The sequence below is a fragment of the Drosophila subobscura genome, chromosome O, assembly GCF_008121235.1.
Source record: "Drosophila subobscura isolate 14011-0131.10 chromosome O, UCBerk_Dsub_1.0, whole genome shotgun sequence".
Lineage (NCBI taxonomy): Eukaryota > Metazoa > Arthropoda > Insecta > Diptera > Drosophilidae > Drosophila > Drosophila subobscura.
Window position 1 is genome coordinate 7,773,900 of NC_048533.1, and position 23,399 is coordinate 7,797,298.

The window sequence follows — 23,399 nt, forward strand, 5'->3', positions numbered from 1 at the left end:
TTGATTCAGATTATAGATATACATATACATTCTATTTCTAGTGTTCGTTCGGCAAACAACTCTTTTTTGAGTTCAAAATTTTCAGTAACTTTTTTATAATATTCAACACAAAACTGAAGTACCTGGTCAATGCGGACTCATCTCTGCGACCAACCAATTTCGCAGTAGCGATTAAATATAAAAAAAAAAGATATACATATTTAGAGAATAGATATGTATATACATTTTAATATTAATTTCTAGAAATAGGGCACAAATGCCCATACCATACTTTACCTACTGGTTGACAAATAACAGCAAGCATTCCTTGGTTGACCTTTTTAACAAACCTTTTGATTTGTAAACAATCCAACAAAAGGAAGTAGTGAAAACTAGCCCATCTTGTTGAGAATTTATTGATAAATCGGATAAAATTATAGTTTTAGCGCTGAGAATCCTAATTAGCTGGTGATATCAAATATAACATCAAAATCGAGGAATATTATTTTTTTTTTTTGATATTTAATCGCTACAGCGAAATTGGTTGGTCGCAGAGATGAGTCCGCATTGACCAGATACTTAAGTTTTGTGTTGAATATTATAAAAAAGTTACTGAAAATTTTGAACTCAAAAAAGAGTTGTTTGCCGAACGAACACTAGAAATGATATTGAATATTATTTAAGATACGGTATATTTATGGTGTATTTTTAAAATGAGAAGGTATATTTTAGAATATTTTTGAGGGTTTTGCGGTATATTTGATCGATAATTCCGCGGTCACACTGCTCGGCTAGGCGTGCAAAAATAAATAAAATAGCAAAATAAAAGAAATAAACTACAATTAGGTTATTATTGTCATCGGAGTATAAAGGAAATGCATGGATATATAAGGCCAGTCCGGTGACAAGGCCATAGCAATGACAGAAAAGTCGGAGCTCGCCTCGAATGTGGAGAACTCTGAATTGGAACAGTCGGTGGCTTCTTCTTCCCCCAGTGGACCTCCTCCACAGATAATGGTAAAATCTGAGAAGCTTGATGCTGAGGTTGAGGCAAAGCTGCGAGCCTTGAATGCGAAGAATAAGTCGGATCAGGAGCGAGGAAATAACAATGACCAGCAGCAGGATGACGACTCGGAAGACGATGACGATGACTGTGATGGCGAGGGCGATGGCGACGGCTCTTCTGTGGACGATAAAAAGGCCATTGCGCCGGTAAAGTCATCCAACGAAATACTCGCCGAACTCTTTGGCGTTTTCAATGCAGCGCCGCCAGCGGAGTTGCTCGACGACAAGAATCTGCTGAAGCTCAAGCACAAAAAGGTCAAAAAGGAGAAGAAAAAGAAGAAGAAAGCGTCCAAGTCGGATGGCGAGTGGTCCGACTCGGAGGCGGAGGGCAAGCACAAGCACCGGCGGAAAAAGCACAAGCACAAACACAAAGACACCAAGGAAAAGGAAAAGGATCGCGACAAGGCCAAGGAGAAGGAGAGACCAGCTGTTGCTCCTGTTGCCTCCGTGGTTTCTGCCTGTGTTAAAGAGAAAGAGAAGCCTGAGACTAAGAAACGGCCCACGGAGAGAAGCAACCATGCGGCGGATGTCCTGCCACCAAAGCGGGAGAAGCGGGATCGGGAGCGAGAACGTGACCGCAGCCACAATAGCTTCTACAATGGCTACAGGGACAACGAACGGATCAGCGAACGGCCCAGTACCAAGGCTCGGGACATGTCCGATGTTTCGCTCTCCGACGAGGAATCTTATCTCCGCGAGAAGGCCTCCTCCAATGGACGTCGGCGACCTCAGAACAGCTTCTACGACGTGAAAGAAGAGCACAAAGAGGAGCCCAACCAGCAGCACCACAGCAAGCGCAACGCTCGAGACACGGGCTCGAGGCGGCCACGACGGTCAAGGTCTCGCTCAAGGTCACGCTCCCGACCCCGAGATTTGGGCATTGACAAAAAGCGGCTGCTGGAGGTGGCGCGCAAGAATGCCATCCATATGTTCAAGCGGGGAAATCTGCCGGGAGTGGCCGATATGACGCCCGAGGTGAAGGACAAGGTACTGATCAAGATGCGCTATGGCGGACGCACCGTCCAGGATTTGACGGACTTCTGCAAGAAGATCTCCAGCGGAGATGCGCTGTCCGACCTGAGCTCTGACGAGGAGTCCGATACGGATAAGAATGGGAATGCCAAGGCCTTCCACCACCCCTTCCAGCTGAAGGAGCGGGAACCGATTGTGATGCACATCCGCAACTCCACGCCGATACAGCCGCGGAGGGAGGATCAAACCAAGGCCATAACCATGCAGTTCCCCGTGTCCTCTGGCCAGGCACATCGCATCACCGAGGCCTGGGTGCCTGTGGAGCGCAAGGATGCGTTAGCGCCACTCCCATCGCTACCGCCCGTCAAACAATCCACGAATATCTTCCAGGACATACAGAAGAATGTGTTTGCCAAATCCATCCCGGCCCTGGAGCAGCAAGAGCCCGCCTTTAAGCCGATAGGTGGACCAGCAGCATTGGAATCGTCTACGTCTGTGTCATCACCTGCACCTGTGCCCGCACCTGTACCCGTTCCCGCGCCGGTTCCTCTGTCTCGTCCAGAGCCAGTTCCAGCTCCAGCTGTGGCTCCAGTCAACGCATTCACTCCCGCTCCGATACCATTTGTGCCTGAGGTTCCCATACCATCTGCCACAACACCCGTGACTCCCAGCAGATCAGCAGCTATGCGGCAGTCGTCACAGAGTGCTTCCATCTTTCCGGAGACGTTGCCGCTCAGCATGGATGTGTCGAGCATCATCACACAGCGGCTCAGCGCCATTCGTCGACTACAGGTGAGTCTTCCCAGGAACCCTCTGGCAGTCGCAAGAAATCTGACAGTCTACATCATTCTGCAGACAAATCCCACCGACTGCGAGGCCATCAAAATGATGCACAACGCACAGCGGGACATGTCCTCGTGGGCGTCCTCGAAGCATCTGCCAGGCCAATTCACGGGCAGCACGGGGGCGCATGTGATGAAGGCCCATGAGCTGAATAGTGGACCGCAGCTGTGGGTACGCCGGGATCAGCTGACCTCCACGAAGCCTGTGACCGGTGGCATGGGCATGGCTCTGTTGCAGAAAATGGGCTGGAAGCCTGGCGAGGGACTGGGACGATGCAAAACGGGCTCTCTGCAGCCTCTCCTGCTGGATGTGAAACTGGACAAACGAGGCCTGGTGTCCCGCGAAGATATTAAACTGCAGCCGAACCGCCCGGCGGCGGGGCATCGTAAGAACAAGAACAGCGGCGGTGGTGGTGTCGGGGGCGGCGGTCCTGGCCAGAGTGGACCCCCACCAATGGTGGTAACGATGGACAAGCATCCCGTGTGTGTGCTCAATGAGCTGACCTCGAAGAACCGGTGGACGCCGCCACAGTACACGCTGCAACAGGAATCGGGTCCGTCTCACATACGCAGTTTTCTCTTCTCCGTGGAGATCAATGGGAATTCGTACACACCCGATCGGCCGTGCAACAACAAGAAGGAGGCAAAGCTAAATGCGGCCAAATTGTGTTTGGAAAAGTTGGGCATCTTGCAGCCCAGTTAGGATAAAGATAATATCAGGATCTATTCTGTAAACTTTACATGTAAATACGTATAAAATTAGTTTTAAATCTGAGCCAAAACTGTTTTCTCGGAGCTTTCACCGCTTGCAGAAGAGCTTTTGAGAGACAAAAAGAGAGCGAGACTCTGATTTCGTTCGCTCTCTTAACAGTACAGTGGCGTGGGAAACATCGAAAATGGAAGAGCTTTGGCCACTACGTGATTCGACACAGCTTCGACTGCTTTTGGCCCAGTGTGCAACTGTCGGCTTGCCATTTGCGAAAGAAAGAGCTTTGCTTTGCTTTGATTGCTTCTAACGGGGCTTATGCGCAGGCCGAACAAACAGCTGACTGTCCCTGCTGCACAGTGCGGGTGGTGGGTGTGGGCATATTTGCAGTCCATTAAATCTCTCGACACACGACACTCGCAAGCAAAAGCAGCTTAACCCAAACATTGAAGGTCAGTTCACGCGGGACTGCGCTCCAAACAACTTTGTCGGATCGGATGGCAGCAGTAGACACAGGCGCAGGACAGGATATGGTCAATGGGCTGCTGCTATTGTTGTTGTTGTCACCCCGCTGTCACCCAGATACAGACACAAAACTTTTCTGAGTGCCCTAGTCCCAGCAAAAACAGTCCAGGGAGCGAACTCCCAGCATCCCATGCGAAAATATTGTGCTGAAAAGTGTGTGCAAATTGTGCTACAGATGTTTTTTGCATCCTACTGCATGGCCACGGGACTGACTGGATGGGAATTTGGCATTGGATTTGGCACAAACAAACAGCGACATTTGTTGGACGGGGGAGCGGGCAAGTCAACGAGGCAGTGAAGCGAAATTTGTAGAGTTGCATAATTACACGCACACACCCATGCCCATGCCCATGCCCCGTACCCAAAACTGCCACTGCCACTGCCTATGGCTGCCACTGCCGCTGGCCATGGAACTGTTGGGCGTTGTTGCGGTTTGATGTGGCCGCTCCTCGGTGCACTTTGCTTGCTGCTGCAGCCATGGAAACGTGTCGCACCTGTGCGATTTCCATGTTTGTTTGCGATTTCGAAAATGGCAGCAACAATTTTCTGGACCTCTTCCATCCCACATGCTGGCAGAGTGAAATGGCCCAAATACGATTGGAGTTTGTCCACTGGAATTTAAAGGTACGTAATGTAAATATGTACATGCATACATACGTATGTACATATGTACATATGTAATGTACATCGTGGAGTTGGCAAACTGCACATTACTCAATTTCCAACCAAAGTGAAAGTCTGCATGCAATGGAAAACTGCATTGAGTTGAGCTTTGGGATCTGATTACAGTTACCCAAGGGGTCTTTGAACTTTGAAAAGTGTTTTCAGCAAAGACATGACACATACATATGTACATACATACATCTGTACTATCCTTTGGGGTTTTTTTTATAGATGTTTATAAGCAAAAGAAGGACTTACACTGTAGCTTAAAATTGTATATTTTATTTCAATATTTAGTTCCCAAATCCTTATTTCTTTCTGCACAACCTGCTATAATCGAATTCCAACTATAAGAAATTTGAGTTTTAATTATTGTTTTCCCCAAATAAATTCTTGCAGATTTCACCGAATGATGGATTGCCACAGAAAATATGCAGCGACTGTTTTACCAAGTTCTGCTCCATCTACACATTTCGACTGGGCTGCCAGGAAGCGCAGCTGAAGTTGTCCAATATTTATGACAAAATCGATGCCAGCAGCTTGGAGGATGAGCACCAGGAAGAGGAAGAAGCGGTTGTTGTGCCAGAAACAACAACAACAACAACGATGGTTTCAAATGAAACTCAACCAAACACTGCCACCGCCACCCCAATAGAGTTTTTTGTGGAAACCATAGGCCAAAACGATGAATCTCAGCCACCATACCAGGATGATCATGACGATGATGACAATGCCACTCAGGAACTGACCATTAGCTATGCCTGTAAGTACTGCTTCAAGCCGCAGGAGAACTACCAGCTGCAGCAACTGCTCCTGGAGCACATCAATGCCAGCCACGATCCAGAGCAGCCGTACAACTGCCCGGAGTGTGAGGAGTGCTTCCAGGATGCAGCCTCCCGGACTGTGCACATCAAGAGCTGTCACGTGGAGAAGCAGTTCAAGTGCGAGGTGTGCGGCAAGAAGTACAGCGATCGCCACAATCTGCGCCACCACATCGAGAAGTATCACTCGGAGACGGACTTTGAGTGCAGCATGTGCGAGAAGCGCTTCTTCACGCGCAAAAGCCTCAACTATCACATGAAGTGGCACAATCCAGAGCGGCAGCTCAAGTGCCGGCAGACCGGCTGCGAGCGTTTGTTCATCAATCAGCGGCATCTGAAATGCCACGAGGCCACCCACACGGGCGCCAGTGCCAGAAAGAGCGAACACTGTGGCCTCTGTGGTAAAAGTAAGCATCCACCTTTGCTGACTGTGTTTCGTACCACTAAAAAAGTATATCTCTTCATAGCTTTCATACACCTAAAGACGCTACGATGGCACATCTACAGACAGCATGGCGGGGAGAAGCCATACAAATGTGCCAACTGCACGGAGGGTAAGTGGAGAGAGGAGCGATTGGATGCAGGAGAGATATAGGACAAGAAACATTCAACATTAATCATAACAATTTGTCGCATCATCGAACATTCTCACATACAAACCGGCGCTTTAAGATCATAGAACTACCAACTGTGGCCAGCAACCCAACTGCTTCCTATACATAGACAGTGTGTGCGTGTGTGTGTGTGTCTGTTAGTCAAGTCTGAAGCAACGGTAAACATACAGGCTAAATCAGCTGTTTCTGTATACCTTTTGTTTTTTAGCCAAAAGCATGCAATCAACAACGTTTTGTACTTTCATTAGAACTTTTTAAACCACCAAACCAAAAAAACAAAATGCAAACCAAACCCAAGTCCAACCACAACCAAGTACGTAAACCCCTCGGAGAGCAGCATGCATCGTGACACCCAATCACTAACCATTAGTTACCATCCAAAACCCATGGCTATTCCCTATTAATAATCTGCCACCCACCTACGCAGTGTTCGCTTCGTATGCGGAGAAAAGGATACACATGCTGGAGCGGCACAGGGAGAATCTAACGCCCATTGAGCGCAGCGAGTGCATGTTGTGCCGCCAGCCCTTTGGCACCGAACAGGATCTCATACATCACATGTCCGTGGATCATTTGCAGCGAGCGGCGAGTGCGCCAGTGATTGCCAACAACAAGCGGGTGCTGCAGCAGAAGCGGGAGCGCCAGTATTCGGGGCTCTTTCAGTGCGACAGCTGCACCCAGAGATTCAATATGAAGTCGGCCCTGGATCGGCATGCTGCCGTGCACTCGGAGAAGGACAGGCCGCATGCCTGTCCGCACTGCTCAAAGCGTTTCAAACGGGCCCAGGACATGAAGTGGCACATAAAGACGCACGAGAAGGAGAAGCCCAATGTGTGTGATGTGTGTGGCAAGGCCTTTGCCTTGAAGTATGTCCTCACACAGCACAGGCTCAGCCATGAAGGTGGGATAATTGAAGCAATTCTAATTGCAGTCTGCCAACCAATTTGTTTTCTTTTCTCTGACAGTTTTGGAGAAGAACTTTAAGTGCAACATTTGCGGTCGTTCGTATCTATTTGAAAAGTCTCTGCGACTCCATCAACGCGTCCACACGGGCAACACCTACTACAAGTGCGATCTGTGCCAGGAACGCTTCGTAACGCACATTAAGTTGAAAAGTATTTAAAATACCATCTCGGATGGGGATTCGATTCTTAAAATATCCTTTTGTTTCAGCTCATATGCAGAAGTCGCATGCACACGCCTCTGAGACGCCCTCACCGGACTCCCTCGATGATTTGATAAATATTGTGATTTCATAACCAAGTGGAACAGAGCAAGAAAGCAAAGAAGAGAAGTTGTAGCCAAGCACAAACAGAGAGACAGAGAGAGAGCGTAGCTCTCACTAACTACTACTACTAAACTGACTAACTACCAAAAACCAAGCTACTAAAACCATACCCTCCATTCAACCTTATCATTAGACCACATGCGGGCACAGGAAACCGCTGAGTCGCAGAACGGAACAGGGCTGAAAGCTTTATACTCATTAGGCAAATGATGATACACTCTTCAACTATATCTTTCTTCCTTCTTAAATCCCTGTAACCAAACGCACTTTTGCTGTCTCTCATAGATACATTTATGACTTATCTCTCACTAGTTGAAGCACATGACCATTGACGACCATTTAGCGATAAGCAATACTTAAAGAGAACTTTAAGCTTCACGGCAAACCAACCACTTAATGCTCAATGCATTTGCATTTATTTCAAGAAAAGGAAAACCAAAATAATGAACAAATATTTACAATATCTACCGAAAAAGTATGTCATATTTAAAATATCAATGTACTATAAATTTTACTATGTGTAGTTGCAGATAAATGTATTTACCAAATTCGTGCTCTATAAAAACATCAATTTGAAAATATTTAATTTTTTATTTGAATTTAGCGCCAATCATTGACAGCAGGGCAGTTATCAAGTTCGACCTTTATTAACGGCTTTTAGCCGGTTGAGCCCAGTACCACTAACCATATAGTATAACCAATGATGCGGTGCTTTCTCTATGCATTGTTGTGTCCCAAGCTTCATTTCCACTCTTATATAATACACTTCCTTTCTTGTTTCAGACAAAATTTGAATTTTTGCGGATTTTATTTTGTAAACAAACACAAAACAGTATATCCAGAGAGCATGCACGTTGCGCACTTTGGTCATACTGGGCACAGTGCCAAATATATGGCACTTTCTGTCGCAAGGCTATTTTGCGCATCTGAGAAGTGGGTTTTGACTTTAGTTTGTAAACAAAATAATAAAAGACAGTAAAAAAAACTAGACAATCTTCTGGAAAATTGATCAATAAATTGAATAAAACTATAGCTTTAGCGCTGAGAGACCTAACTAGCTAATAATGTTAAATAGAACATCAAAATCAAAGAATATAATTTAATATTACGGTATATTTTGAAAATAGGAAGAATTATTTCGGTATATTTTTTGTCGATACGTCAGCGGTCACACTGACAAACACGTCAGTGTTTAGGTTTTCAATATTTATAGGCGAAAAGTTCATCAAAATCAAAAATAATGCGGCGACGATGACCAATGGAGACCGAAAGCTATTTGCATAACGATTAAATAACAGAACATACCCAGCAGCCTTCGTTTCCAGCGAGCAAAGAGTACAAAAACGCGTCGTCGGGTTCCAAAAGTTGACCAAAAACGGACACAAAATCTATAAACGCCGCACAGCAACAACAACAACAACAACACGATCATTGTCAGAGAGGGGAGGGCAGGTGCAACGGTATAGATTAGCCCAGACATCTGCCACGCTAGGCACATCTGACGTGCGTGTCGCTTTGACCATCAACTTGAAATCACGCCCACATAAGCCGCGCACTCCCACCTGAGAGATAGAGAGAGAGTGAGTACACGTAGCCATGGCTTTGCCCTTAAGCGACCTGCTTATGCTGGGCAGCGGTGAGAAGAGGCTGGCCGCCTGTGTGGTGCTGCTGCTGCTGGAGCTCTTCCTGGAAGGTGCGTATTCGATTTATTTGTGTTTTGTCAACAATTGGTTAGATCCACGTCATTGTTTTATGCAGGCGCCGAGGCAGTGCCCAACCAGGCCGACATCGACAACCATCTGGAGTTGGGCAAAGAGTTCTTGGCCCGCGGACAGCTATCGGATGCCCTGACGCACTACCATGCGGCTGTCGGTGGGTGATCGCTAACGAATTTCTTTGTGTTTGAAGTGTAATTAATTTTTGAGAACCTTTGCAGAGGGCGATGCCAACAATTATCTGACGCTGTTCAAGCGGGGCACCGTCTATCTGGCCCTGGGCAAGACACGCTTTGCCATCCAGGACTTTAGTCGCGTGCTCGAGCTGAAGCCCGACTTCACGGCGGCGCGCGCTCAACGCGGTCTGGTGCACATGAAGAGCGGCGAATACGATGAGGCGCTGACGGACTTTAGTCAGGTTCTCCGTGAGGAGCCCAACAATGGTGTGGTCTTTGAACAGTACTCGCGGCTGGAGCCGGCCAAAGAGCAGTGGTATATGGTGGAACAACAGATACTCCATGGCGACTATCACAACGCCATCAACTTGATTACACAACTGCTGGAGCTGTCGCCGTGGTCGGTGCCGTTCCGACAGACACGCTCCGATCTCTACATCAAGGTCAACGATGCCATCGCAGCCATATCGGACCTCAGGCAGGTGAACCGCCTGACCCAGGACAGCACGGAGGGGCACTATAACATTGCCAAGCTGCTGTACACGATCGGACACGCACCCAATGCCCTGAAGGAGATACGCGAGTGCCTGAAATTCGATCCGGAGCACAAGCTCTGCTTCCCCTTCTACAAGAAGCTGCGAAAGGTGGAGAAGCAGCTGTCGAACGCCGAGCAGGCGAAGGAGGAGAAACAGTACTCCGATTGCACAGCCGCTGGCGAGGCGGTGCTGAAGCACGAGCCCGAGGAGACGATGATACGCTACGAGGCGCACAAGCTCCTCTGCAATTGCTACACTGGCGACGAGGAGTTCGGCAAGGCGCTGACCCAGTGCAAGGAAGCGCTGGAAATCATGAAGGAGGCCCAAGTGTACTGTGATCGTGCCGATGCTCTGATCGGCACCGAAATGTATGACGATGCCATACACTCCTTCCAGGCAGCCCTCGAACTAGACGAGAACAGCCTGCGGGCCAAGGAGGGCATACAGAAGGCCAAGAAGCTGCAGAAGCAGGCCGAGCGCAGGGACTACTACAAAATACTGGGCGTTAAGCGCACAGCCACCAAGCAGGAGATTGTCAAGGCGTACCGCAAGGCGGCCCAGAAATGGCATCCGGACAACTTCAGGGACGAGGAGAAGAAGGTGGCCGAAAAGAAGTTCATCGATATTGCAGCGGCCAAAGAGGTACTTACAGATCCCGAGAAGCGTCGCCAGTTCGACGAAGGCGAGGATCCCCTGGACCCCGAGGCGAACCAGCGCGGTGGTGGCCAGCATCCGTTTGCCCACTTCCAGCACGGGTCGCCCTTCCAGTTCAAGTTCCACTTCAATTAGTCAGCAGTCAGCCAGCGCCACTTAGCAGCCAGCCATTTGTGTCATTTGTTAAGAGTGATTCGTCTCTATGTGATGTCCTTGCATCGCCACACGCACCCCATGCCGCTGTCCCAGATCCTTGCGATTTTACACAAACACAAACTTGTTTTCCACTCTTGAATATCGTGTAAATAGTAGAATAAAGATCCCCGATGCCCCTGCTCCGATAAACTGAAACTTGAAACTGAAAGAAACACACAACAAAATGAACATTTACATTTAATTAGTTTATTTAATACAAATAATTATAATGTAGTACATTTTTCTAATTATGTATAAAGCGAAAATCATAAGCAAAGCAAGAAATAAAAGACTTGGCGATTGAACTCTATCCTGTCACGTATCCTGTGTCGGAAACCGAAATGCGCACAAATTTTTAATTCTTCTCTCGATCGATCCGATCAGCCAGTTCCCGTTTCAACATTTTAATGCAAGTCTTTTTTTTTGTTTTTTTTCTGTGTATTAATAATATTAAGAGTCCGAAATGCAGAGGATCCACCTCAAACAGCGGGCGACAGGGCTACGTATATCATGGTGGCCACCATCACCGTCACACACAGAAGGAAGTAAAACCTGAGATGATACTGACGATCCAGCGAGCGGAATAGCTCGCGGAACTGTGCCATGGGCGAGACTTGAGCTTGCTTCTGCCTGGATGGCAGTGGCGGACGTGCCAGTGGCGATGAGCGCAAATGCGACAGGTGGCTGCTGCGCAGCTGTGGCTCCTCTTCTGCCTCCGATTCGCTGTCGGTTTCCATGGGTTGGGCGTTGTTGTCCGGTTGATCGTAGAACTGGTTCAGTGTCGGATAGAGCGTGTTCATGGGTGTCCTCGGTTGGAGTGGCTGTCTGAAGCCAACAGTTGGCTCGCTCTGCCGCTGGCGGGGCTGACTTGCAGCTACGCCAAAGGGCTTGGCCGAGCCGCTGAATGTGTTCCGTGGGGAACGAATGGGCTGCGACTGGCTGTAGCCAACATCCTCCTGATAGCTGGTCGAGTTCAGCTGCGTCTGTACGTTCTGTGTCCTGGATAGAGCCGCCAGATCCAGGTTCATGGGGCGTCTATAGGGTGGATCGATGCGCGGCACGTAGCTGGGCAGCGTGTTCAAGGGCGCGCGCTCATAGTTGTGGCTTTTGGGTATGTCCTCCTCCTGCCGATCGTAGTGCGGCTGCTCCACCTCACGCGTGTACGATGTGGTCAGCACTCCGGACTTGGTCAACGACAAGGACCGGCGTAGATCGTCGCGTTTGGGAGACGCTGGCTGGAGATTCGAGTACCGTGCGGCGACTGGCGAATCCACAACATAATAGTCATCGTCCTCCGACTGGGAGCCCACATCCGAGACGGTGGTTGTTGTCTGTACAGAGCGCCCCGAGTCGGATGTATTGTCCAAGCCATAGGCAACCGTGCGACGACTGCGCTCATTCTGCTTGCTGTTGCTGTTGTTGTTGTTGTTGGTGCTGATGCTGCTGCTGGCAAGGCGGCTTGGACTTTTACCTGCTGTGCGTCTCACATTCTCCGCTGCGGGCGTCACCTTGCTGCCGTGTATGTTTTCACGCCTAGGAGCCGCTGCCTGCTGCTTTGTTGCCGAGACAGCAGATTTGCGCTTGTTCAAGGGCGAGCCCAAAATGGTGGCGCGCAAACGACGAATGATGACAGCGCGAGTGCTGTCGGTCACCGGAACACTGGGCAGACCATGTTCCACGCACTTGGCCAGCAGCTCCTTGTTGGAGATTGTCTCCAGATACGAGAGGTCCGACATATTTCCAGTAGTTGTGAAAAAGAAAACAAGAAACAAAAATAGCAATGTCGTCACAATTATCAATGACAACTGAGTTATCGATAGCCCGCCTTAACAGCGCCTTTCCATTGTGAAGTGCACGGTCACTCTGCCAAGTGCTTACCGATAGTTCCGCCTATCGCACAAAAACACCGATATTAACCAAACAAAAATATGAATCGATACTATCGATATATTCAGCAGTTGTAAACATCGAATTTTTCAAACGAAGACCAGACAAGACCATAGGAAAAAAAGGGCACTCCTGACTAGGGGAGGCTTTGAGACCTACTACACTGATGGATCAGTAGCAAACAGACACTCTAGCGCAGCTTTCCTACACGACAGCTCAGGTTTCATGGATAGCTTTTACACGCACAAAACTCTGTCATCTCTGTCCGCCGAGTTGCTTGCAATTGAAAATGCCTTGGCCCATGCTATCTCGCGCGGTTTTTCTCGTAAAGTCATCCTAACGGACAGCAGGAGCGGGGCTCTAAGCCATGGTTCCTAAATACGCTAAAAGCTTGCACACGCAGTCGCAAGAAACATTTGTGATACCTGCGATATAATCGATAACGCATCGCATATAACATTTAATATAACAACACAAGACTAATCTACCCATCGCTAAGGAAATATAACAATAATAAATTTCCCTGACCGTTTAGTAACAGGAGAGAATTTCCCTGACCGTTTAGTAACAGGAGAGGATTTCCCTGACAAGAAAATCCCAAACCACGAAACACGTTGAACGTTGAGTTCAACAAAAATAAAAACAAAAAATTTTTCAAACGAAGAGGTTGTGTGTCGCGGCGCGCTGTCTCGATTTTCCCCATTTACTCGACGCGCAACAGGTGTTTAATTACAAAGAACACGCTCAAATATAATTGCAATAAACGCCGCGTGCAAAGTGCTGTTACGAGCCAAAGAAAACTAAGCAGAAGAGTATAAATAAAGCAGCGAATGCAAACGCCACAAAAAGGCAGGCGCATCCGAAAAGCCAACACCTGTTTGCCTGCATTCCTGTGTGCCTCTGCGAGTCTCCGCTACTGCGCCTGCGTGTGGTGTGTGTTTTGTTCGGGAATGGTTTTTTGTTTTGTTAAATTGTGCGCTCAATAATTTCGTTTCAACTAAAACCTTTAACCATTTTGCTGGATTCGATGCAACATTGCAACATTTTCCAAAGTTTCCCCTAAAAACTCGACGCGACTTGACTCGACTCGCCTCGCGTCTGCGTAAAAGAAACAACAAAAGCGATGGCAACAGCAACAGCATAAACATAAGCCCCCGAAAACCGGTTAATACGAATACAGCCATCAAGAAGCAGTCCAAGAAAACGTCGCCCCCCTTAAAAGAGCAAGGCGGCGGCAGTACGATAACAATAAAACCAGAAGAAAGAGGAAATCCATCGATTTTGGCCCCCCAAGGAATTCCAAATAGGATTGTGTTATTCTTTGTTTTCGCGTGTGACACATTGGATACAGCAAGCAGCCTTATCGCCACGATCGAATCGAAAGTGACCGGAGGAATAACCGTCGAAACTCTTTCGCGTGGCCCTTTCTTATCGCCCGAGGAACCTCAGGTGGGTTATAATTTCACACACATTATCCCCCAAATTTCAATTGCAGCCTGCTGTGGCTTAAATTTATTTGGGGCACGTGAGGCAGTCCATAATGATAAGGCCTTTCGTAGTCGCCAATAAATTTAAGCAATTCCACAAGTATTCAGAACGCTTTTGGAGGGGGTCATTTGCCTAGAGTTTGGTCACCGCAGGTCCAAAAATAATGATAAGGCTTTTTTACCAACAGATTAACTAATTTTGTAAGGTGTCTAGACCGGAGGCCAAATTTGTTGCCCCATTTTCATAGTGCCGGCCATTGTGGCTCACCATTTAAAAATAGAACATCTTGACTTTGGCTCATGCTATGATAAGGCCGAAGAGCTAAAGATTACCTTAATGTCTAAACTACCAGTAGTAGACCGGCCATATTAGGTAGTGGTTGGAGCGAAAGATTAGCTTAATCCCTAAACAACTAGCAGTAGACCAGCCACATTTGGTGGCGGCCCAGTTCATTGACACAACCTTAAAGCAAAACATTGTTTTGAACCTCAAACTCAACTTTCACTGAATGCGGCGGCACTGCGGCGGCCAGCAAGGCACTCCAAAAAGCGGCATAAATCAACAAAGGCAAAGGCAAAAATACAAAAAATGTTGTAAATGCCAAAATTGAAATGCAGCCTCCAGTTAATAAAATCAAAATTTGTTGCTCAGGTTGCTGGTGGCTTGTTTGCTTTTGCTTTTGTTTTATCTTGTGTTACTATTTTATATAATCAATGGTTAATTTTCCACGAGCATCATTAAACAACAAATTGAGGCACACGAGAGGATGATTATGAGATAATCAGCGAAATTGCACAAGACCCAATGGAGTCATCAGAGTTGAGTGTGGCCCGGATCAGAGTGGATTGTGTTTACTGTGGAGTGGAGACTGATGACGAGAAAGAGACTAAATTAAATGAGATAATACAGATATGAAAATTATTGTATTTTCCACTCAATAAATTAAATGATTTATCTATTAAATTTGTGTAGCGACTGTTTGAAATGGCTTCCCTCCTGTGCCTGCACATTTTCCAATACTATTCGTGCTCGATCCAACGAATGAGTGACTCACACTCCCTCCCTCGAGTGCATTTATTCAGATTCAGAGACCAGAGCTCTATCTCGCATCTAGTTATTGCATCTCCCTCACCTCGCTCCTCATGGAACACAAGACAAAATTCCAATTTCATGAAAAACAAAATGCCAAATATTCCCACCAAAAATATGCACAAATCCAGCAACAACAACAAGTTTATAAAAACACAACAACAAGCAAACTATGCACATGAAGAAAAAAAACAACGTTATATAAAAAACACGTTCAAAACCCAAACCGCCTTTTGAGACAGAGAGGCAGAGAGAGAAAGAGAGAGAGAGGCAGACGGTGGTGTAAACGAGATGGCCAGATCAAGTGGGTTAGATGGATGGGAGGGAGCTGCAGGGGGTGTGCTTATGTTTGCTGGCGACTGTAAATATGTAGCTGTGTGTGTGTGTGTGTGTGTTCGCTCACTTTGAGCCACGCTTCAATTGCAAATGCGCCCCAAGTAAGCCAAGCTAACAGAAAAACAAAAACAAGATCTGAATGGGTTTGGTTTTCTTTGAAGCGAAACTATGAATACTCTTGACCGAAAGATAGGTTCTTTGTTGGGCTTAGATCTAAAATGATATTGTATAAATATATAATATATATTATAATATTATAATATATTATAAAAAGTTGCAGGGAAGCCTTCGCTTGAGTAATAATAATTGCATCCATTTAGTAAGAATTAAATCTAGAGTTGGATTTGGGAGAACTTGGACTGCCACCAGTTGAATTTTGTAAATTCTCAATAGATTGGTAATACACCCCGTGTGGAAAGGGTATAACACTCGTAAAAAGCATTGACGCAGATACGCGCTGTTTTACCAGTTGCTGTGATGTTGTTGTAATTGTAAATTCTACAGGTTTCTCGATGGATATACATACATACATACATGTATATGTACATATATGTATGTGAATGTATGGCACGTATGTTTGTTGGTCTGGTTTGCCTGTTTGTACGAGTATCTATGCATGTGCTGTAGCTGTTGTTGCCTTAATGGTGCACATACTCCTCGTACTCGTGCAAACAACAACAAGATCGCTCTGCAATTTTACGCCAAAGCTACAACAAAAAGTCGACCGATCGAGCCGCAATCGAAACGATCAACAGAGCAAAGTGAAGGAAAAGCAAGGGGTGCGGGGATTGAAGATTGGGGATTACGATGGGGAGGAAACAGAGCTTCAGAGAGTGCCGTAGGAAGGCGAGCAGGAGACGGAGGTAGTAGGAGTAGTGGGGTGACAAGGAGAGGCCAACCATTCGTAGGCCAGTTATCAAGTACAATGGGATCGAAATCTCAATTATTGCTGAAATGTAAAAGCATCTTTTAACTCACATTAAAGGGGATTAAATCCAACTCATATTCAAGCTCCACTTGGGCTTTGGAATATCCTGAACCCATATGCTCAGATTGTACAATGATTTCCATTTAAATCCAATCTATCCACTCTAAAAAAACACTTCCACTGTGCAGCAACAGTTCGAGGCAGCCACAAAACGTTGCAATATGCCGCCGAATAGCCCGAGTCTGTCTCCCATTTGCTTGGCCAACTTGGCGTTCATTTCAGCTTGGCTTTTTCGTACTCACATTCGTACTCGTAATTGTTTCATGAAAAACTGGCCAACACTCCATTCCACTCCACTCCACTTCATACCATTCCAGTGGCTACTGCCTTCTCTCTTCAACTCCAAACAGGTGCGCAATATTTTTGTTTTTCTGGTTTTTTTTTTGGCGACTTCGACGGGGATTTTGGGGCCAACAGTTTTTCAATTTTAATTATGGTTTATGTGTCGCCTTACGAACACGAAAACGGCATTCGATCGCTGATCGGCATATACTTATCCACTAAGCGGTACATATTTACTCGTGTGTTTATGTACAATCCAAATGAATATATAGCCCAATGCCTTCAATGGACTTCAAGCGGTACAAGGTTGTTGCTGCTCGGAGCAGGAGAGTGACATGAACCGGAGGAGACAGAGACACGGCACACCGGGGCGACATTGAGGTTACCTGGTAATTGTGAATGAATGCCTGGCTATGAGCGCCTTCTGGGCGGATCGGCTCGGTTTGGTTCGGTTCGGATCGATCGTTGCAGTTGGTAGACCCAGAGAGAGAGTGCTGCTTGGAATGGCTAAGAGTTACTGGAGTGGAAACCAAACCCCTCCAGCAAAAAAAAGGGTGAACGCATTCAGGAATTTGTAATTATTTTAAGCCATCTATTATCAGAAGGAAAAGTAACAATTACTCATCTGTTTTGCTGGCAGACTTGCAATGAGAACTGATTAAAATTTACAGGTGAATCATAGAGAAGTAAACACCTGATGGGATAACAGATATTACACACAAACGATTGTTGGTTTGTCTGTAGAGGGTATCCCAAGACGAGATCAACTTTCCATCTGCCTATCGTGTCGTCGCCTCCATTGTACATTACAGCCGACAGTTAACAGCTCTGATCGCTCTCTGCTTGTAAAACGCAAACAAAACAAAAATATCTCAACACTATCTGGTGACCCCAATTGAGTCATCAGATACAGATACGTATTGGAGGCGGCGGCAAGTGCGGCAGAGATTCCCCATCAGAGGAGCGGAGCAGAGCTGATGCCAGCTGATTCATGATGAGATCTGGGGCTAATGTCAAGGCATCACTCTTGTGGAGACTTAATAAATATTAGTTTGCGACAATCTAGCAGATACTACGAGTGTGATTGTGTTTGCGCACACGTGTGTAGCAGTTGCAGTGCATTTTGTATCTTGCAGATACGTTCCGTGCTTTGCATAAATGCCACAAGAAGAAGGCCTAAAGCTGGCACTGGATGACATTTTGTGGCAGTGTATCTGCCAGATACGTAAATGCAATGCACGCACCAATCACACACAAACACAAACAGATACAACACACACTCTTCTGGCCTTATTAATATTTATCAATTTGTTATTTAACTCGTTTCGGAATATTTTTCGCTGAGGCAACTCTTTCTTGTCTCCTCCCGAAATTAGCATAAAGCCGTATAAAAGATAAACACATACAGACAAACATATGCCAACCTGTAAGATTACCATTTAACTCGTTTGAAATTGTTGGCTTTTTTGGTTTTTTGTTTTGTTTCGTTTTGGAGGCATTTTTCGCCTTGCTTTTGTTTTTGCTGTTAAATTGCCAATTTGACCTTATTAAGCGTATGATTTGGTAAAATGCCTCTGCGTGCGTCGCTTAATTAATTGATTTGTTGATTAACCGAAACTGAAATTCAACTTCAAGACCCACATTTTTAATCATAATTCCCCAGAAGCGTGTCATATCATTTATAACTGCATTTCGTAGCAGAATGCAAGCCGCAGGGCTAGTTGTAGGAACTTTTTTCACTAATTCGAGTTTCTATCATTCGCAGCAGCCCCGCAGCTGGCAGCTGTTCTAAAATTATGCCGATAAATGTCGAGTTGGTTCTCTGGAAAATATTTGCATTGTAAAGCGTACGCTTCGATACGTCTTACATCTCCATATATAAAACCCAAATAATGGCACGCTTTAGCAGGAGGCTTGACTATAGAATTGCTCTCCAAATATTGGCCAAAGGTTAGCTGTTATTATGGATAGAACTTGATGATCTGGCGGCGTATTTATTATCACAGCGGATGTGCCTGTTGCGTGGGATTATGTGAAAGATAAGCCCCATAAATGCGATAGCCAGAGGAGAAAGTCTCAAGGTCGCAACAGAAGTCAAATATTTGAAAACTAAGCACTCTAAAATGAGGAATTGTCTTATCGCAAAAAGAACCCAAGGAAATTGCTTTGCTCTGAAGATCTAAAAAGGAATAAAAAGATAAATATCTAAAGTAAAGTGTGCATAGCAACAGAGTTTCAGGAAATGAGGATATGAGTAATTTTTGAACTTAAGAAAGTCAGTCGAACACGACATTCTGAAAGACTACGAATGCGGGAAAGTACATATTCTTTGAATATATGTACATATGGGGGCTTTTGAACCAAGAAAAATACTATAATTTGAAAAGTGTTAGAAGCAGAATAATACCTCTAACTGGATAGGGGCTTCCATACGCAAACGAGTTCCACTGAGATGTTAATTCCCACGTTCACGGTTGACTGCCGAGGGATTTTCCAAATTTATATGTACCAATAGCTTTGTTTGGCAAATATGTTGTGCTAATGCTTAAGCTAGAGATTGTATATGATCTACATCTTCCAGTTGAGTCCCGAATTACTTGTGGCACTCATGTAGCCGTTCACTTATGGAAGCTTTTTACATGCAAACTCGCACATTGGTATTCCTTCTGTTATGGGAAATCCTCTCCACAGATGATCATTCCATGACTTTCTCTTAGTGGTTCAAAGTCTTATAAGCCACAAGTATTTCTGAAATTACGCTAGTAAATGATAAATTCCTCTGGAAAACACTTTGCCAGAAAGATAGTTGTATAATTTGAGTATTTGATATGTGTATGCACAATGTTGATAAGACGGGAAGGAATAGTACATTTGCTGGATAAGAATCCCCTTTTACGCATTTGCTAAAGCCTCTCCGCCACTGATAAGTTTTGCAGATAAGGGCTAGGATTTCATCTAAAATATTGCTTTAATTTCATTTCTTTCACTTGCTCTTCAAAGCAACTGTGAGTCATGTGTCTGCCAGTGCCACTGCCACACAGATACTATCAATCTACTATTTTGAGTTGAAAGTTTTCACTCTTTCTTCACTGCGGAAGAGGCGGAAAAAGTACTGGGTACTGGGTACTGGGGGTACTGCCTGCTCTATTACGCACAATTGTGTGCCCTGCATCCTACTCTATTATTATTATGGTTGGGAAATGATGGAAAAAGAAATGCAGCATTTCCCAGCAATTTGTCATTGTTTGATTTTCTCTTAACTCTCTTTGCTGCTTGCTGCTTTTTGGGGCTTTTTGATTGCTTTATTTCACTTTACATCGCAAATTGGTGGCTTTTGGCTTTGTCTATGGCTGGATAGGTGGACTGTGATACTTCCTGCCTCTGCTCTGCCATGGCTAATTATGAACAATCAAAGAGCAGCAGCAACTGAAAGACAGGGGGTACTCGCTTGTAGCTGCAGTTTGTTGCATGATTACATTTAATGGGCAAAGCCAAAGCCAAAACATAATCATTTCGATTAAATAATCAGCTACTGAAGCGGACTGCAAGTCAAGTCTCTCAAGCCTCTTTGCACATTTACACTGCCACACAGCCACACAGCCACAGAGGCAACCCAGCCAACACAGCCAGCAGGACAGGAGGAGTTTGCCTTGTTTGTAATTATGAAAGTTTTCTCCACTATCTTTTCTTGTTTTTTTCTTGAACGTTATGAACTCATTTGAGGCAAAGTCAAGTTTAGATGTGCAACAGGCAGCAGGCAATAGGCAGCAGCAGCAGCAGCCACTGACACTGAGTCAGAGACTCCACTCCAGACCTGGAGTCTCGGACTCATTTCATTCATAGCCACAAGCCATCGGAAGTGTTGCTTCTGCTGTTGCTGCTATTTCTGCTGCTGCTGCTGTAGTGAAATGTTGTTGACCACAAAAGTGGCTTGAACCTGAAAACGCCTTGCAATGTGATACAAAAATGTTATTGCCACTCGATGCAACAGCAACATTGGCAGCAGGGGTAACAGCAGCAGCAGCAACAGCAACAATCTGAGACTAGTTTTACATCAATTTCCGCTGCTGCTGTTGCTGCCGCTGCCGCTGGAAAGGTTAAAGACATTGTGTCTCTCTCGCTTTATAAAGGGAACGTTTTTCTCTTTTTCTGCCTATAATTTTAATCGAGCTTTAATGTGGCAATTGCCGTTTGATGGTGGCTCTAATTGAAAAAGGAAAAAATGAGAAAAACATGATTGCTGCAAGAGGGGAAACATAAAGAAAATGTATCTTTGAATGCTGATGGATTTTGTCCTCTTGGAGATACGAAAGATACTCATAGGTGTTGTGGTATTTGAAGAAATATTTGTTGAAAAATTTGTTGCGATAAAATGCCAAGAATGGGGAACCTGAATCTGCGGTTCAGTTTAAAATGTGCGCAGGAGCTCTTCCAGTTTCAGTAGCATAAGTGATTCATAGCATAGATACATAGATAGATACACACCTAAATATATAGACTGAAAAAAGAATCTTAGCAAACATTCAATACATTTATTGAATCACGGAATATCTCTCTTTCAAGAATATGCTTATTTTATAGGAAAAAATTAAAAACCTCTAGAACTTCACGTGGAATTTATGGAAGTGAGAATTCATAATACTGATATGGTTATTCCATGAAGACTTCCGTGAAATTCTTGAAATATTTCCACCCCATCTATCGTAAATCTCAGCACCGTTTAAGCTTTGTATTTTTTTGACGCGTTTTTGTTTGGTGTTTTTTTCTTTTCAAAACTTTTGTTAAATAAACAAAAAAAGCAAACACACACACACACATTTTTTTGCCCGTGTTCGCGTATTTCCGTTGTTTGTGAGAGGTTTTTTTTTTAATTTTTATTGTATTATTTGTTTAGTGGGATGTTGTTTTTTTGTGGTTCTTTTTTTTGCGGGTGTTCTGTTTAATTTTTTACTGCCAGATTTTTTGTGGGTTAGCAAGGCAAAGCAAAGCCTTGGAAATTATTGTCTATAGGGGTTTTATTTTTTGCACATGATTTAAATTGTAATTTATGGGCGCAATTTGTTTGCGTATTTTTGTGGCGATGAGGGATACGAGACATTCCATTAACATTCCTTTCAAAATATGATGTACATATGTATATGTACATATATGTATGTATATTTTTGTTGCTGCTCTTTGAGAGGAAGTTGTCACCTTGAATGGACCATAAATAACTTTCCAGTTCAGTTTCCTCATTCTAACTGAAATCGAACTTGTTTAAATAAATATTTGTTTACTTCAATAAGAGAAATTCTAGGCCCAGCCCATTCCAATCCATTCCACACAAATGTGGTCATATCTGCCCCTTAATATTATCATTTTACGTTCATTGCTTACTAACCTTTAGTTAGGAAACCCTCGGTTTGGTGAGAAAGTTAAAAACTGAACCCAGCTCTTGGCTGGACATAAATGTTTATCAATTGGCTCAAGGTTGCGACTAAAGTGTATGTTTATTATACACTTCTTTAGGGTATAGTGATTTTAATGTTTGGCACATTATTTATCTGAAATAAGCCATCTACAATCAAGAGTAATATATGTTTGATTACAATCTCAAACTCTTGTCTACTCATGCATTTCCAAGATATTGCATTACGAACAAAAACCAACGCAGTTTACGCTTCTTAGCTGTTGCCTTCGAATATATGAATATATGGCATATGTATATTAATGTATAAAAATCATATTAGCAGTCACGTTCTTACTGCCAACTGCTTGCTGCCTCTGCTGCGGCAATCGGCGAACAATCTGCAAGTGCATCAAATGCTTCGGTCAACCATTTCCATCCTTAATTGGTTGATATTTTGGTTTTGTTCGATTTGAGCAAACATTTTTGCATCTCGTCAAACATAAAGTGGTTGGTGGTTTTTGCAGCCCAACAACCAACCAGTTTTTGAGGCTGTCGCTTGGGTGCGACATTTTGATTGATTTAAGTGTGGATTCGGCATCGGAAAAAAACGAAGAAGCCACAAACTGCTTTTAGCCATGATTGCGCTGATTACGTGACTCTGTCAATTGATTTGTGTGCGCAAAATGGAAGACAAAAATATACTTGGAAGACTCTGCAGGGCTAATGCTGGCCTGGACAGGCCTGGCCCATATGAATGAAATGCGGCCCAAAAGGCAGCCGCAGCAACAGCTACAACAGCGATCGTGCAGCACACAACCACACCAATTCGTGGCTAATTTTTCATGAAGGTTTTTCAATTGTCTGTTGGCCAAAGGCCTCAATTTGTTGTGTTATGTGCATTGAATTTTTAATTTTTTCTTTATATTTTTCTGTCCATTTTTCTAGTAGCCATTTTGAATTTGTTTTGTGTTTATTTATTTTGTATGCCAATTTATTTTATTTTGCCGCTTGAATAATAATAATAATAATAGATAAATTGAGTGGAAATAAATGTAATTAAATGTAATTAAAAATTTGGACAACGGGGTGCCTACAAACAAATTGTATTATGGGGTGGAAAATATTTATCAGCCTCTCTTTGTATTCATCGGTATCTATGTATTTTATGTGTATTGCTTCTGATTTTTCG

General features: G+C 44.7%; 5 protein-coding genes across 7 annotated transcripts in view; 4 read left to right on the top strand and 1 right to left on the bottom strand.

Annotated features, from left to right (window-relative positions):
- Positions 1–754: 754 nt before the first annotated feature.
- On the top strand, positions 755–3,633 carry LOC117896408 (protein SON). Its single transcript, XM_034804724.1, has 2 exons — positions 755–2,808; positions 2,872–3,633. Exons 1-2 carry the CDS (start codon positions 898–900, stop codon positions 3,559–3,561), a joined length of 2,601 nt encoding a protein of 866 aa, XP_034660615.1. The 5' UTR covers positions 755–897; the 3' UTR covers positions 3,562–3,633.
- A 214-nt stretch (positions 3,634–3,847) lies between these two features.
- On the top strand, positions 3,848–7,904 carry LOC117896409 (zinc finger protein 2). Of its 2 annotated transcripts, XM_034804725.1 has the most exons (6): positions 3,886–4,713; positions 5,152–5,980; positions 6,041–6,127; positions 6,615–7,088; positions 7,153–7,302; positions 7,361–7,904. In XM_034804725.1, the coding sequence occupies exons 1-6, from the start codon at positions 4,567–4,569 to the stop codon at positions 7,444–7,446; spliced, it is 1,773 nt and encodes a 590-aa protein (XP_034660616.1). In that variant the 5' UTR covers positions 3,886–4,566; the 3' UTR covers positions 7,447–7,904. The 2 variants fall into 2 exon arrangements, 1 of the variants encoding a protein (XP_034660616.1); XR_004649030.1 differs by lacking the exons at positions 7,153–7,302; positions 7,361–7,904 and adding an exon at positions 6,396–6,500 and having other exon boundaries at positions 3,848–4,713; positions 6,615–6,754.
- A 770-nt stretch (positions 7,905–8,674) lies between these two features.
- LOC117896861 (dnaJ homolog subfamily C member 3) lies at positions 8,675–10,931 on the top strand. The gene is made up of 3 exons (XM_034805390.1): positions 8,675–9,168; positions 9,234–9,347; positions 9,412–10,931. The coding sequence occupies exons 1-3, from the start codon at positions 9,072–9,074 to the stop codon at positions 10,689–10,691; spliced, it is 1,491 nt and encodes a 496-aa protein (XP_034661281.1). The 5' UTR covers positions 8,675–9,071; the 3' UTR covers positions 10,692–10,931.
- A 7-nt stretch (positions 10,932–10,938) lies between these two features.
- LOC117896862 (LEM domain-containing protein Bocksbeutel) lies at positions 10,939–12,563 on the bottom strand. Its single transcript, XM_034805391.1, has one exon. The coding sequence runs from the start codon at positions 12,485–12,487 to the stop codon at positions 11,231–11,233; it is 1,257 nt and encodes a 418-aa protein (XP_034661282.1). The 5' UTR covers positions 12,488–12,563; the 3' UTR covers positions 10,939–11,230.
- A 719-nt stretch (positions 12,564–13,282) lies between these two features.
- LOC117896851 overlaps positions 13,283–23,399 on the top strand; it is a 38,225-nt gene continuing 28,108 nt past the window's right edge. For both annotated transcript variants that reach the window (XM_034805375.1, XM_034805376.1), the window contains exon 1: positions 13,283–14,087. The gene's annotated coding sequence lies outside the window, so the exon portion shown is untranslated. The remainder of the gene's footprint in view (positions 14,088–23,399) is intronic.